Raw genomic sequence first — 15,949 nt, forward strand, 5'->3', positions numbered from 1 at the left:
CACGACCTCGTGTTCGGTATTACAGAACGCTGCAGCCGCAGAGTTAAATGAGCCACCGCGGCAGGAAAGCTGCGGCGTGAGAAGAACGTCGATGCGGGTGGTGCGCCGTTCCACAATTCGCATCCACTTCTGCGGACTTGGCCAATCGATGCGCATTGAAAGGCGACATCCTCGAGAACGTTAACGAGCGAAAAAAAAAAAAAAATTCAGCCGCCCCCTGGTTGGAGCTTTTCGCTGACTGCGAGTTCTCGGCTCTTAGAGGGGACGTCACTAAAGAGAAGCGCAGTTTAGACCGATAAAAATATGTAGAAACTCCACTGGAGTTGTCCAAGTATGCGTAAGCGTACCCCCCCCCCCCCCCCCCAATTTCAGTTGGCCCACCAGCAAACTTCAAGTTGCCCCCCCCCCCCCCCCCCTACTATATGCTTCCCCATGCATTTTCTATGGAGCCCTATATATGTATCTCTATTGGCATGCATAAATCAGATCACATGAGTATTCTCTCTGACCAATTTTTTGTTTTAATTGTTCCTTATCACTTATAAAGCTACCAATCATCTACATTTACGTTACTATAACGATTGAATGTCTTAACTTCTCAAATTACGCATTTTTGTGCAGATTTTACTGTGGTACTCACCAAAGAATGCTTAGGCATTAGAAACGCATCACGCATCCTTTCAATGATTATTTTAGAATAAATGTAGCCTACTTTCAAAAAAAGAAGAAAAAGAAAGATAGATTAACTAAGCACGTGCGGACGCCGTCACAGTCTGTGACGTCACGGCGAGCTGGTGCAAAAATTTCAAGGCGGCGTCCGTCACCAGTCTTCCGTTTCTCCGTTTTCTTTCAGTTGGCTCATTTAATAATACAGCTTAACGTAGTGTTCTCCTTGCTATCCCATATTCAACGAGGCCCGCAACTGCTCTCGCCTATGTAGCTGTTATTTTGCTTAATTGTCCCACTATCCCCTCGCCAGGTCATGCGCGTTGCAACACGATGTTTGGAATTCCCCTCGAGCTGGAACTGGACACCCACAAAATCAATAGGGTTAAGTTTTCCAAGCGAGCTGCAGCAAACGCTTGTCGCATGTCACAGCGTGCCATCGCGCGGTGATAACATCGGGCCCACTAGTGCGACGTCATATGTTCGAGCTCGCAGGCCGAGCCCGTGCTGTGTAATGCCAATGCCAGCACGTGCAACGCCCACGACGCTCGGCCAGTCATGTGCAATCTGATCTCACCCGAGACCTGTTGATCCTTGCGCGGCTAACAACAACAACAACCAGCAAATAAAATGAACCGTCGTCTCACCATTTGGTCTTCTTCCGCGGCGTTGACGTAGTCGACGCCATCTTTCATGGGTGGTGGTCCCTGCTTTCGGCATTTTACTGCAAGAAATTAAAAGCAGACGAATAAGTTTATAGTATAAGCCATCAGGGCTGACCGAACGCGAGAAACACCTTGTAAAAACTGTTAGGGTAACTTAGAATACGCACGATGTGGACACATTTCACAAATGTTGCTTGTGAACTGTCGAGGAACGGAAAGGCTGCATCGGGGCCGGCTCTCCCTTTGCGCACACTCGGTCAAAGCAAGAAAAAAAAAAAAAAAACCGGCGCACAGGCTCTACGGTGCTATCAGTGGTCGTGCGTCGGCCTCACGGCACCACCAGTTGACACGCCCGCGCGTCACGGGGCTCAAATTTGCAGTCTCCTTTGTGAACGCGTTCCTGGCATTATTTAGACGGGCCAAATCGGCCGAGGTCGAGACTCAGCGGGACATTGCCCTCCACCGAAATGCCACAATCTACACGGGGGAGCGATATGGATGACCGCGCTCTGTTCCGAGCCTAATCCCGCTATAGGCTGCTCCCTGCGCCCATCCAGAGAAGAGTATATGCACCCTACGGGAGCAGACTTGCGCATAGGTCCGCCATCTTGCCCGCCGACGCATCCGTGCTAAGTAGAAAAGCCACTCCTCTTGAATGCAGGATACGGCGCGGCTCAGCTGCCGAGTGTGCTAGCTCCTTCATTCCGCGAAGGCCAGGTGCAGGCCATAGAAACTCTATGGTGCAAAAAACGACGCACAGCGCGAAATGACAAGGACTGATAGAGACGACAAACACTGCGCTGACTTCCAACAATATTTTATTGCCGTTGCCACATCATGTGTATATAATATATACAGGAGGGGGCATGCGCAGAAAAAAATAAATAAAAGAAGGCGGTCACAAAAAAAAAAAAAAAAAGGTTCTCTAACATCAAGTCATTGGTACTTAGTATATGGTCACATGAAAAAAAAAAAACTAATTACTAACACAATCTGTTTAGATAAAGGGCTTCACTAGTGTCAGCTCGATAGCGGGGACACTGACACACACTCTACCCAGTTTCCTAATGTAAATATATTTACAGCACCACAATAACGTGCATAGCACTGTTCAAGGCCACTTGGGTATCCATTGCCGAGATTGCGACTGCGTAGGCTGCCGAGCCCCTCTTTGAAGATAGGAATGTCACGGAGCGGCATATTTTCGAATGGTTTGGACGCTGATTAACGACACGCCGAATTACGAGCGTCAAAAACGTGGGCTCCTGACTGTGCAGCGTATAATTTACTCGACATCGACACGCCGAATTACGGGCGTCAAAAGCGTCGTGGCCGCTCGGGGTGCCATCTCGATTCGAGACGCGACACGCCGATTACGGACCCCGAAGTGTGCGTGTACGGCCACGTGGTAGTGCCGGGCTCGACCTTGGCCCTTGACCTTGGGGGAGAGGAGAATCTGCGTTTGTCGCCCATGGTGAAAAGGGGCGCGGCCAAGACTGTTGGGAGCTAGGAGCCGTGAATTCGGAGAACTCTACATACCGGCAGTTTCCCTACATAGGGAACTAGGGAAAGGAGAGGCTATTTAATCGCAGGTTTTGGGCCCTGCTGATTAGTCTAGAAGCTGAACCTATATGCGCTGCTGAGAAGCCGTTGGGGGGCTGGTGCCGTCCAGTACCGCCTGGCCACGTCGGAACTCCGAGGAACTTGTTGACGTACGAGACGTCAAACCAGCGTCTGCAACGAAGCTCACGGTAGTTCACCTCAAGTTAGCTCAACCTGCTTGAGAGAAGACGTCAAATCTAGACTCCCGGGAAACCCAGCCCAGCAATTCGCATCCACCTCGACAAGATCGGACCGCCAGCATTCTTCGGGAAAGCTTTGTGCACCGACTTCACGGTTTATGGACTTGCTGCTGCTGCCCGGCCATGCGTATGACATCGTTGCTTTTCTTTTGACGTTGATTTCCTTTGAACTTTGTTTAGTGAATTACTGTTAAGTGTTATTCTTGTATAGTTGATCCGCGCCATGTTTCATTTGTATATCTACTGTTAATTGCTCGTAGTTATTTGTCTTCATCCTTGTGTATGTTAAGTTCAGGTGTGTTAGCCTGTCTTGTGTCTTTATTATTATTATTATATTTTATTAATTTGTGTATATTTATCAGCCGATAAATATCTTGTTTGTTTTTTTTACTCCCGACTCTGACTCTTTTCACTGTGCTCGCTTGCGTACGGAACGACCAACCAGCTTGTCTACCCCGTCGATCGACTTCGCGCCGATGACGAATCGGGGACAGCTGTGACACGGAAGTTTTAGCGAGACACAGCTCACGCGAGAGATAATAGAAGCAGATTTCATTGGGAAACTGGGTAGAGTGTGTGTCAGTGCCCCCTCTATCGCGCTGACAGATAGTGAAGTCTTCTATCTGAAAAAAATTGTGTTAGTAATATGTTAGTGCCCCCGCTATCGAGCTGACACTAGTGAAGCCCTTTATCTAAACAGATTGCGTTAGTAATTAATTTTTTTTTCATGTGACCATATACTAAGTACCAATGACTTGCTGTTAGAGAACCCTTTTTTTTTTGTGACCGCCTTCTTTATTTTTTTTTTCTGCGCATGCCCCCTCCTGTATATATTATATACACATGATGTGGCAACGGCAATAAAATATTGTTGGAAGTCAGCGCAGTGTTTGTCGTCTCTATCAGTCCTTGTCATTTCGCGCTGTAGCGTCGTTTTTTACCATGAATTGCCAACTAGCCCAAGCATCCAGCCTCGTTCTATGGTGCAGGCGCAGCCGTGAAGTTGGCTTTCCCTCAAAAGGATGCTTCTTGCGCATGTGACCAGATTCGGCGAATAGGGGCGCGAGCGGCGCGTTCAATCAGATGCGCAACTCTACAGTAACTAATCCAGGGCAGGGTGTCTCGATGCCACGCTTCTCCGTAGAGGGTGGTGACACCTGCAGCTGCACCGCCATATTTGTGCCGGAACGCGTAAAGACGCGCTATGAAGGGCAGCGGGAATTAGGGTTCGGCGCTCGCTGACAGTGTTAAAAAGTTTTGAATTTTCGCAGTTTGTGCAATTACGTGCATCGCAATATTTACACTTCACCTTAAAACGGAGGTGGGACGCTTACAGTAAAGGAATACTAGAATAAGTTTCGAGCCCAGCAGATAACTAGTCGTTTTTGCCGCGCTTTCACTTACGCTAACAAATTTGTTTCCAAGACAAAGTTCACGAATACGGTGTACATTTAATGTGTTATACGCTATCCTTCAAAAAGGCCGACGCAACCTTTGACCGTAAAACTGTAATTTAATAATGCCGTGAAAAAGATATAGCACAAAACCTGGCGAATAACTATACGGTAGCGTTACCAATACCTCAAGGTACTGTATTCATCGATACAAATCGTGTGCGTGAAAGGTAAGAGTGATAAAGAACAAGTGTCTCTGCTGACATAAGCAGAGACACACTCTGGGAGTGTCAAAATGAAAACTCGAGCTCACGATTTTGATCGCGGCTGCGGTTGCCGAATTTCAAACGCGGCGAAATCGAGTACTTAGATTTAGGTGCAAGTTAAAGAACCCGAGGTGGTCAAAATTATTTCGAACCCCCTAACTAGGTCTAATAATCAGATCGTGGTTTTGGCACGTAAAACCACACAACTTCTTATTTTTAATAAGAGAAAAGCAAAAGCGAGGCACAATGTACGACCTTTAAACACTCATATGCAGTATAAGCTAAGCCCACGCGTTCGGCTCGTAAAAATTTCTGCCTGTATACGTGCCGAAATGTTTTGCTGAAAGAGACACTCGCCTTACGTTCTGTTTAGGTGAGCATAGCAATGTGAGAGATTAAGGCATACAGCAAGAGAGTAAGTCATAGTGACACACCTCGCCAAAAGAAAGGGAATGCATATTGCCAAAATATGCAGCTGTCACTTGAGTAAAACCAGAGGAAGACAGCCTGGAAACAACTGAAATGTGGTTCAAGGCATCTTACAAGGCAATATATACTTCGTCAGCAAGCGGGCATGACGGAGTATTTTAGGGATATAACTGTAACACACCTTTCACCTCACGTCGCGAGCCCGAATGAGCTACTTAGTGAACACTTGCGCCGCACCGTGGAAACTACAAACGCAAGGCAACGCGACCGCGCCGCACTGACTGATGCAAACAGCAATTAATGTATACGGCCGCTTCAACAGCTCCGACACAATATACGGCGAAGGCGCGGCGCAGGCCTGGTGAAAGGGTGTCACCACCCTGAACGGCGAGATACGCCGCTGATATCGAGCCACCCTAATCTAGAGTCAAAGCGGCCGTTTTTCCCTGCGTGGATTGACCCTGCGGTTGCCTCTTTTTTTTTTTTTTTGTGCAACCCCTTACTGTACTTGTGTGCTTGCTCCGGAGAGGAGGAAGGTTTGTCTCCCTCGAAGGCCGAGCAAGATACCGCAAAGTAGGCCTCTACGTCAGCGCCGCCTAATGCGTATAATGGACAAATGGTGCAACAGAAGGTCCCTCCATGGACTGATGTATATGTGGACGACATAGTGCTACTATAGCGGCCAATCCAAAAGATTTATAGACACTCGCGAATACCTGCGGCAACACAGCGACAAATCTAGGCCCTCAGTTTAGCACAGAGAAATCGCGAATTAGGATCTTTAAAGAAGAGACGAGTAATTACGCGGTGTCAATTCACCAGCTAGTCATACCCACAGTCTCGCAATATAAATACATCGGCGTATCTATAAAAGAAGCAAAGAGTTACTCAAGCACCCACCAAGATAATCTGAAAATAAAGGGGTAGCGGAATGGCAGCCATAATGAAACATGGAGCACTGTGGGGCCCCATTAAGTACGAGGTCGTGCGTGGAATCTGGAAAGGAGTAATCGTGCCAACGATAACGTTCGCAAATGCCATTCTATGCTTAAAATCGGATATTTTGATATCTTGTCGGGGTTGGAAGTTAACCAAAGATCTGTAGGCCGGTTGGGATTGGGAGCCCACGGCAAAACCACAAATGAGGCATTGCCGGGTGACATGGGTTGGGCCTCTTTTGAAGTCAGAGAAGCGCAGAGCAAAATTAGTTTTGAAGAAAGACTCGGGAACATGGATGAAATTAAATGGCCGGCTAAAGTGCGCAAGATATCTGCACCTGAAAAGCGTGGACACAGAATGGAGGAAGAGGACAAGAAAGTTGGCAACCAAGTACGGGGTAATTGAAAGTCTAAATAGACAACCAGGTGTCACCAGAAAGAAGAGAGTAATAGTGACAGGGAATTGGATGCAAAGGATGGAAATAAAAAATAAAAAAGCCACGCAGAATTACAAGAATGGGAGGAGAGAAATTCAGAAGGGAAAATCTGCACGATAACACAAAGGGCAGTGCCTTGCTATTAGAGGCTCGAGCCGGTTGGGAAAGAGCAAAAAAAAAAACATACCGGAGCAAATATTCGCAACAAGATGAGGACTGCGTATGCTGCAGCAAAAGTTGGATGATGTCACCCATCTCCTGACGCCGGATTGCGGGAAACACAACGGGACCAGGACGACAGAGGGCTTCAACGAGGATACGTATACGCTTGGTGAAGGATATCGGCAGCTGGAACTTGAAGGTGATCGTCTTACCTTCAGTATCAATCATCATTCTGGTACAAAAGGTAATCGTAGACGCGTGTTTAAAAAAAAAGTCCTAGATGTCTGAACCAGCCCCCACGTTCCCTCGCTGCCTCCACGGCGAATGATCGAAGTTCGCCAACCTTCGGATCCCCGGTCGCCACAACACGGAAAAGTAACGAACAACTATGCGTAAACGAGGGTGACGCAACAAAAACAGCATATTTTAAACAATGACACGCGAACAAGGACTGAACATGGAAGGACGTGTCAAGCACAGTGCCGTGTATATACTGGGTGTCCCAACTATCATGCACCAAGATTTTATAATATATGCAGATGCGACGTAGCTGGACAGAACCAAGGTATAATGTTGTTTGCCGTCGCCTGGAGATTCCGCCTAATGAAATATTTAGTCTTGATTAATCAACTTCACAAATATTATAATTACATTAAAGGTGTCAATGAGAAAACTTTCTCGCCGGCTTAACTTTCGCGCTCGGAAAAACACTTTTATGTAGCACGTATCGAGCAAGAGAAAGCTGTATCGGGAGATTTTCACGTAGCTCCACAATTTTTCTCATTCACACTTTTCATCTAGTTATATTTGAGAAGATGATTAATTAATTAGTACTAATTATCTAATTAGCCGGAATGTAAAGAAATACTCCCGAGTTTCTCCAAGCGACGGCAAATATTATCTTGGTTCTGTCCAGCTACGTGGCATTTGCATATTTTTAAATCTTGGTGTATAATAGCTGGCACACGAAACCACAAGGAAAATACGATAGTTGTTCCTCACGGTTTTTACGTCGCGCCATGACCGTTCCAACCACCACGCTCCTCGGACACGGCGACCTATGAGAGCGGAGTCATTATACCTGGAGCCGATCGATTAATTAATTACTCAGCACTCGCAAAACTGCGCAAACTTTTTTTATCGCTTTCGAATGCGATCCAGACGCAGCGCTATAAACCTGAGGTCGCCAAAGCACTGCGCAGATGCGAAAACTGTGCGCGAATTGAAAGCAACCGACTGGCGTACCGGCGGGAGAAACTGATATCGTCTGCTAGCAGACGACAGGAGCACCTGCTGCCAGCTGCCAAAGCAACGCACGGCACTGCATACATGCGCACTGACACATCCTTCGCGCCAAGTTATCGACATAGACACCCCTCAGCGCGCAACCTGCGCATTACAATTTACAGAAGCAACAGCGGAATCGGCCGTAGAATAAATGCAAGAAACGATGCGGCAAAAATGGGCAACGGTAAGAGCCAACGTAGCAGAAGCGACGTTGCAACGGCGGTAACGAACACCGGCGCACAGCAGACGACACTGATGTCGCTGTGCACGTGACAAAGTAGCAATGCAGCTTCGGGCGTCACAGCGATCCGAGGCCGTCAAAACCGCTGATGTTGTAGCGGAGATTGCTGAACTTCCCCTGCATGTTTATTAGAAACGCATATGGGCGCATTGTCGGGTCTTATAGCTCGAAGAGTAGATGCATAAGTGCTGGCGTTACATTTCCGATTATTAAATTTAAATTGGAACTACAGACCGATTTCACAACAGAGTGCATCGCGCACCTGGTGTCGAATTCACGAAACTTTTGGGCCTCCAAAACCGGACAGCGCGCGCGGACGTGCGTGTGTATGTTAGGGTGGGAGGGAATATTTTTGCAGTGTAGGTCAGGTTGCCCGCCATGCCACTCGAGGATTCGTCAACCGAGCCCCGGGTCGGCGGACACTAGGGTCGGTGAGGGACCGTATGGTTTTCTATCAGGGAATAAAGCAACACTATACCGCCTATACCGGACCCTTAACCTACCAGCACTTAAATCCCTCTCCAAGAAACAAGTAGCCTTGGAGGCAACTCTAAACCAATATCTAATATCCAAACCTATATCTTTTTCATACATTATGGGCTCGCCCTAAGGATACTTCCTCGGATATCCTAATATCTGATCCTGAGCAGTGAGAGGCCGCGTTGCTCAGTTCCGACCCAGAACTCCAGGTCCGCGTCATCCAGAGGGCTGAGGCGGCCGCCAGGGCCGAAGGGCTCCTGACCGCCTAAAGTGGCCAACTGACACCTTTGACTTATTTTTGTATAAATCTTTCACTAATTAATTCATTAATTAACCACCCAACCCCCACCCACCCAGAGGGAGTTCAAATGACGATGATTGCGCACAGTGAACTCGGTACACGCGCGAAGTGTCTTGCGCCCGACGCACGTCACGATGCAGAACTTCTCCGCTGCGGACTACGAACGGGAAATTCGATATACTTCCACACACTCGTACGCTGACGCCTGCGGCAACAAAACCAAAAGCGGCACGACCTTCGCCGCTTTCCCGACAGCGGTTGTCGAAGGCTGCGAATGCCGGAAAAAGAATGCGCACGTGAAAGTTTATCGTTGTTCCGCAAACATACGGAAACCCGACGGCAACTATGTGTGAAAAACGTGCGATATTTCTTTTTGGCTTTCTCTGGCTACATGCAAGGCAGAAAACACGGAAAAAGTTGCCGATTCGTAAACAAAGGCGCAGTGACCGACGGCCCACGACGGACGCACAGCAGCGTTCCACTAAGTTTGGGCCACCCCAGAATCTCAAGTTGGCCCACACCTATGCAAGTTGGCCCAACCCGAAATTTAAGTATAGGTCCACCCCAATTTTCAAGTTGGCCCAAATTCTTCGTGGCAACTGCAACAAATCACCATCCATCGCTTTCCATGCGTGGCGAACGGCAAGGGTTGCGGCATACGACCCTAACTTTAACGTTCGCGCTATATGCGCCGGCCGCCCGCCTCCCTTTATTGAAACGTATGGAGATTCTGCCTTCGCGCATGGTGTCATAACTCAAACGGCGCGGGCCTTCCGTTATCGACACTTATTAGTAAAGGACGACGCAACGGCGCCAGCCAGGCGGTCGTCGCTGCGAGGATTTATGACGCAGCTGTCGTCGCACGCGGACCAAAAACAGTTGAACTATACTATATACTGGGTCGCCCGCTCATTCCGTTCCAATTAAGTGTTCACGACGCGGCGAAGCTCTTTACGTCCGGTCAGAAGAAGGTCATACATACATACATACATACATACATACATACATACATACATACATACATACATACATACATACATACATACATACATACATACATACATACACCGACAAATGAATACGCGTAAGTTATATATAGGCCGGCGCCGAGGGCGTTGCTGCCATCTTGCGGTCCAACATATTTATGCGGAATGACACGATACAGTTGTCCTCCCAAAGATCATGGGCGAAAGAGGGAGATACACATAACAGCGCAACTATATAAGACATTCGCATAGAAATAAACGCAACGACAAGCGCTAAAACCTGAACGGGAATCAACAAACCCAGCGATAAGCATTTTCACGGACGTGCAAATCGATTTACAGCGCAGGTTCTCCCTGTGGGCTATAGACCTTTTCATCGGGCGAGGAGGAAAGGGCGCGCGACGAGCCTTTCCTCCTCTGAGTTCTGAGTGCAATTTACGGGATGTCAGTTCTTACGAGTTTGTCGAACAACCACTGTGTAGCCTTTAGGTGCAGCAGTAACCACAGTATCTGGAAATTTCTCTTGGATGTGCAAAAATATCACGCGCATCATCAGCCGCGGTGTGTGTAGGTGTTGTGAACTATCGGTTTTCACTCGACGAAGAGTTGTTGTAAAACATTTTCGTCAGCCACCGGCATCGTTCTCACGCATTTTAAGTCTAGTAGACTTCAAATCACTATGTATACGCTAGCCTCCTGCAAGAGGCCGAAGGCTTTGCTCAACACAGCGAGCACTGCGGTTGGCAAGCCAACATGATACACACCATTGCTTCGTGCTTAGATCGGCATTGCCTTTTTTGCCCTGTAAGGCACAATATACAAAGGGGATCGCATAAAGAGAATCCGACAGCTATTTGTAAGGACACAATTTCCGTAACGTGGGTGAATGCGTCGTAAATGACTGAACTTAGGAGACTGAAAAAAAAAAAAAAAAAAAAGAGTTCCTATGTCCTCCTTTTGCGGCAAAATAAAACAGAACACGGGATAACGACGCAATAAGACTCCGCATGGTCGTGCCGCATGCTTGGACCACTTGGACCATACGCTATATAGAACAAACAAATCTATAACACAGCATTTAGTCCTGCCTCGGGCGCTCGCACAGTCTGCAGCTGGTCGTTCGACCACTAGAAAAGTGTGATTCACACTGTACGGTATGCGGTTATTATTAATCAAACTATTTTATTTGTACATTTTACTTTGTTTAGAAATTGCACATATATACGGTAATCGATTCAAACTTTGACGGTCGTTTTTCTCAAATATTCCTATTTGTATTCGGATCGAAAATACCGCTATACGCGAACACAACACTACAAGTTGTATGACTTGCTTCCCCGAAAGCGCGGCCTCGGTCCAGTCGTGCGCGCCTATTCGTGCACGCACTGCATCCCCACTCGCAACGAGATGCAGCGACCGTACACAAGGCCACGGCGCAATTAGTGCGCAATCAAGCGGGACCACGGACCTACTGGCGATGGACGGCGCTGCAGCCTTTGCTCTTGAACAGAATATTCCGCTCTGCAGGAACGATAGCATTCCAAACGGAACAGCTGCAGAGTGTTATAGGGCACCACAGCGGTTCTCGCCACACAGAGAGAGAGAGAGAGACAGAGATACAGATGGATAGAGAAAGAGATAGATAGAGAAAGAGATAGATAGATAGAGAAAGAGATAGATAGATAGATAGATAGATAGATAGATAGATAGATAGATAGATATGGATAGAGAAATAGAGAGATAGATATAGAGACAGAGGTAGAAATAGACAGAGATAGAAACAGAGATGGACAGAGATAAATATATAGAGTGAGTGAGTGAATGAGTGAGTGAGGTTTGGGTAGGCTGGTGATTCATCGTTATACCCTCTGTACAGCATACGCAGCGCAGTAAGAACAAAGCAGAGGTCGAGCCAGGACAAGCGCTTCAGGACAGTGCCAACACCACCTAGACAGCACAGGCCTACGCACTCCGATCTATGACGTCATGCTACCTCGCCCGAAATTTCCATTGCCAAGGCTGGCGTGACGAAAGCGGTGACGTCAAAATCACTGTAGCTTACGCGGCAGCATCCCCATTAGATTGCATGGCCTTGTGCTATCTAGGTGGTGTTGACAGTGCGCATATGCATCGCAATGGATAGCAGATGCTTAGCACCTTATCGTATTATTTCGATGCGAGCTGCATGTCTGTGTTGCTTGCGCACTTGTTCAGGAGGACAGTGCATGCGCATGTACTGCAATAGATCATCATCATTATCATCATCATCCGATATTTATGTCCACTGTGGGACGAAGGGCTCTCCCTACGATCTCCAATTACCCCTGTCTTGCGCTAGCGTATTCCAACTTGGGCCTGCGAATTTCCTAATTTCATCACCCCACCTAATTTTCCGCCGTCATCGACTGCACTTCCCACTTCCCTTGGCACAAATTTTGTAACTCTACTGGTCCACCGGTTGTCTGCCCTACGCATTACAAGGCATGCCCAGCTTCTATTATTTCTCTTAATTTAAACTAGAATATCGGCTGTCTCCGTTTGCACTCATATCCGCACCGCTCTCTTAACGTTACGCGTAACATTTTTTCATTCCATCGCTCTTTGTGCGGTCCTTAACTTGTTCTCGAGCTTCTTTGTTAGCCTCCAAGTTTCTGCCCCATACTTTAGCACCGGTAGAATGCAATGATTGTACACTTTTCAACGACAATGGTAATCTCCCAGTCAGGATTTGGTAATGCCTGCCGTATGCACTCCAGCCCAATTTTATTCTTCTATGAATTTCCTTCTCGTGATCAGGGTTCCGCTGTGAGTAAATGACCAAGATAAACGTACTGCTGCACAGACTCTGGAGGCTGACTGGCGATCATGAATTCTTGTTCCCTTGCCAGGCTATTGAACACTACCTTTGTCTTCTGCGAATTAATCTTCAACCCTACTCTTACACTTTCTCGGTTTCTCTACACGCTGCTACACATTATTCTGTAGTATGCGTGTGAAGAAGCAAGTAGGCACGTTTGAGTGGCCGGCAGGTAGAGGGCGGGTACATAGCCTTAGAGATCGGGCGGTGCCAGCGACTGATCTCGGTGGCACTGGCGGTTTCTGCGTCACTTCCGTCGAGCTGCACAGTGGCGGTGCATTTTTTCAACTTCCGGTATAGAAAACATCATTTCGCGACTTGTGTCTGGTGCCCTCCTATTCGCATATAGCGCGCAAAATATTCCGCCGAGAATTCTCTGTAGGGCTATTTTACCATATATATATATATATATATATATATATATATATATATATATTGTTACGGGGAGATTTACAGAAAAGGGGGTTTATTCACACTATGTACAAGGAGACTAAATGTTGGCCAACAACAACAAAGATGGCGAACCACAGTTTCACCTCTTCCTCGTCTCTTCGGCTCTATGCTTCAGCATCTTCTTTGTCTGCCCGACAACTGGCTCATAACACTACCCTCCGGCGGCGAAAGCACCGACTCGGTGCAGGTGAACGAAGGATACATGAAAAAAACAAAAAACAACAAAAAAAACCTAGCACACAAGGTATTAAGGGGTGTCCGGGGCACGATAGGGCTTGAGACGGACAATGTGTACAATGTCCTTGCGGAGAGGAGCAGAGGATGACGAAGGCAGCAGTGGAGCGATTTCATAAGTGACATCAGTCACTTGGCGGCACACGCGATATGGACCGGTGTACTGGAAGAGCAGTTTTTCGGATAAGCCAACGCGTCGTGCTGGGGACCACAGGAGAACGAGCGATCCAGGGACAAAGTGGGTGGTCCTGTGGTGGCTGTTGTAGCGAGACTGCTGGTGGATTTGGGACTCAGAAAATCGAGTGCGAGCAACTTGACGTGCATGGTCGGCACGTGCAATGGTCTCTTGAGCGTATTCAGTGGGTGGGCACCCAGAAGAAGGCACCAGGGTGTCCATAGGCAATGTAGGGTTTCGACCGTATAAGAGGAAGAACGGCGAATAGCCAGCGGTCTCATGCCTGGAAGTGTTGTACGCGAATGTCACAAACGGTAGTGCAACGTCCCAGTCGTGGTGGTCGGCAGAAACATACATGGCCAACATTTAGTCTCCTTGTACATAGTGTGAATAAACCCCCTTTTCTGTAAATCTCCCCGTAACATCTTGGTGGAAGTGCGGGGTACATCACCAGCACATCACGGAACTTCGAAGCGGAAACCTCGTGGGCCCTTCGACCATGTCGACTGAGAGGCCCGCTGCTTCAGCTTCGGCTACCACAGTACCGATTGTCTTGACTCAACTATATATATATATATATATATATATATATATATATATATTACGAGATGCAAAGCTAAGAAGCAGTCGTTCTTTCTTTTCTTTTTTTTTTCTCTAAAGGTGAGCGAATATCAGTTCTTTTTCCCCCGAATACGAATCGAACACGAACAGCGAGTATGGAATATCAAATAGTCAAACGAAGACGCACATACATGTACAGCAGGAATATTTACTTCGGTATTATAGATACCACGCAAGCGAGAAAAGAAAAAAAGACAGCTAAATACTAGGGACAATTAGGATCACTTTTAAACGCAAGATCGGTAATTGTCTTTAAAAAGTAACTGCTCGAATAGCGCCCCAATATCGCTAGAGCCTGGTTGCAAACAAGCTTTCCAAGAATTAATGGCTGCTGCCCCATGACCAGCTTTCCTAAAATGCCAAATCAATGGTTGCGGGAAAAAAAAAGATCAGAAGCTGTACAAAGAAGACAAGGAAAGAAAAGAGGTGAAAAACCTGCTGAGAAACGTGTGTGCAGTAGACACGTGTAAAACGGCACGTTGGCAGGAAAACACACTGGTTAAAAGGTGAAACTGGTACATGACCAGATTGCCAAAAACAATAAATGAAAGACTATAAGCGACAGTCACAGGCGTGCGTGCAGGCATATCCGCTGCGAAACGCGCGTAAAATCAATTTTGTTTCTCCATTCGCTTGAAAACCTTTGTCGTTGTTTCACTTTCTCATAATTTGCAAAAGTTTGCTTATAGCAGACGGGGGACTACAGTAACCAGACAGTCGGTTGTCGCGAAATATTTGGTTAGCTTCAAGCGTTCGAAAATACCGAATATATCAGTTCCGAATACGAGTAGTCAATGTGTAATATTCTATTGATTTGATTGATTACTGGGATTTTGTGACGCAAAGGGGCCAGTTCTGGTCAAAGAGCGCCAAATTGTAATACTCTACTCGTATTCGAATATTCGCCTCACCCCTATTCCCATGCGAAACTTCGATTATTCACGCACTCCTCTTACCGTATAGACTCGTGTAAGGGCCGCACCCCCAACTTGGCATCCCAGAACTCTGAGAAATAAAAACTGCCAACGGAGAAGCAATCGTGTTCGGTGTCCCGATGCCGCGCGCGAACATCGACGAATTTTCGCGCGCTGCGTACTTACGCGTGCCGCTAGTAGATGGCGCGACAGTCGGGGTGTCTGGGCCGGCACCACTTTGACAAAAAGGTTCGGTCCCTTGTAAGGGCCGCATCTCGTCAAAATTTAATGGGCGGGGGGGAGTACGGCCTTTGCACGATTCTATACGATATTGTTATTATTATTTTTTTGCACGTGCGCGGAAAAATGACCATGCGCATCAGCAGATGAGAATCGCGCGTGATGTGGCTCGGACACCAGAGGGCAACAAACGGTGAACGACAGTTTTCCGTGAGCGCGTAAAATTAATCAAGCGCGGTGGCGCCACCGCGCTGAGCATGGCGGTCGGAGATCAAGACGGAAGACCACTTAAGGGCGATGAAACATGCAAGAAGAAAGTATGTGAAACCACTTAGAACGAAGGCTTGCTAACAATACACCCAGAGTATACGTGCGCTAGGGAATTTGTGTACATAATGCTG

At 47.4% G+C, this 15,949-nt stretch overlaps 1 protein-coding gene across 1 annotated transcript in view; it reads right to left on the reverse strand.

The window, feature by feature from the left end:
- The window catches only part of LOC119446283 (polyamine-transporting ATPase 13A3-like), a 181,118-nt gene that overhangs the window by 122,780 nt on the left and 42,389 nt on the right, over positions 1-15,949 (reverse strand). Inside the window, 1 exon segment of the mRNA XM_037710677.2 lies at positions 1,314-1,390. Coding sequence (XP_037566605.2) covers positions 1,314-1,390 — 77 coding nt within the window.

This window comes from Dermacentor silvarum, chromosome 3, assembly GCF_013339745.2.
Source record: "Dermacentor silvarum isolate Dsil-2018 chromosome 3, BIME_Dsil_1.4, whole genome shotgun sequence".
Lineage (NCBI taxonomy): Eukaryota > Metazoa > Arthropoda > Arachnida > Ixodida > Ixodidae > Dermacentor > Dermacentor silvarum.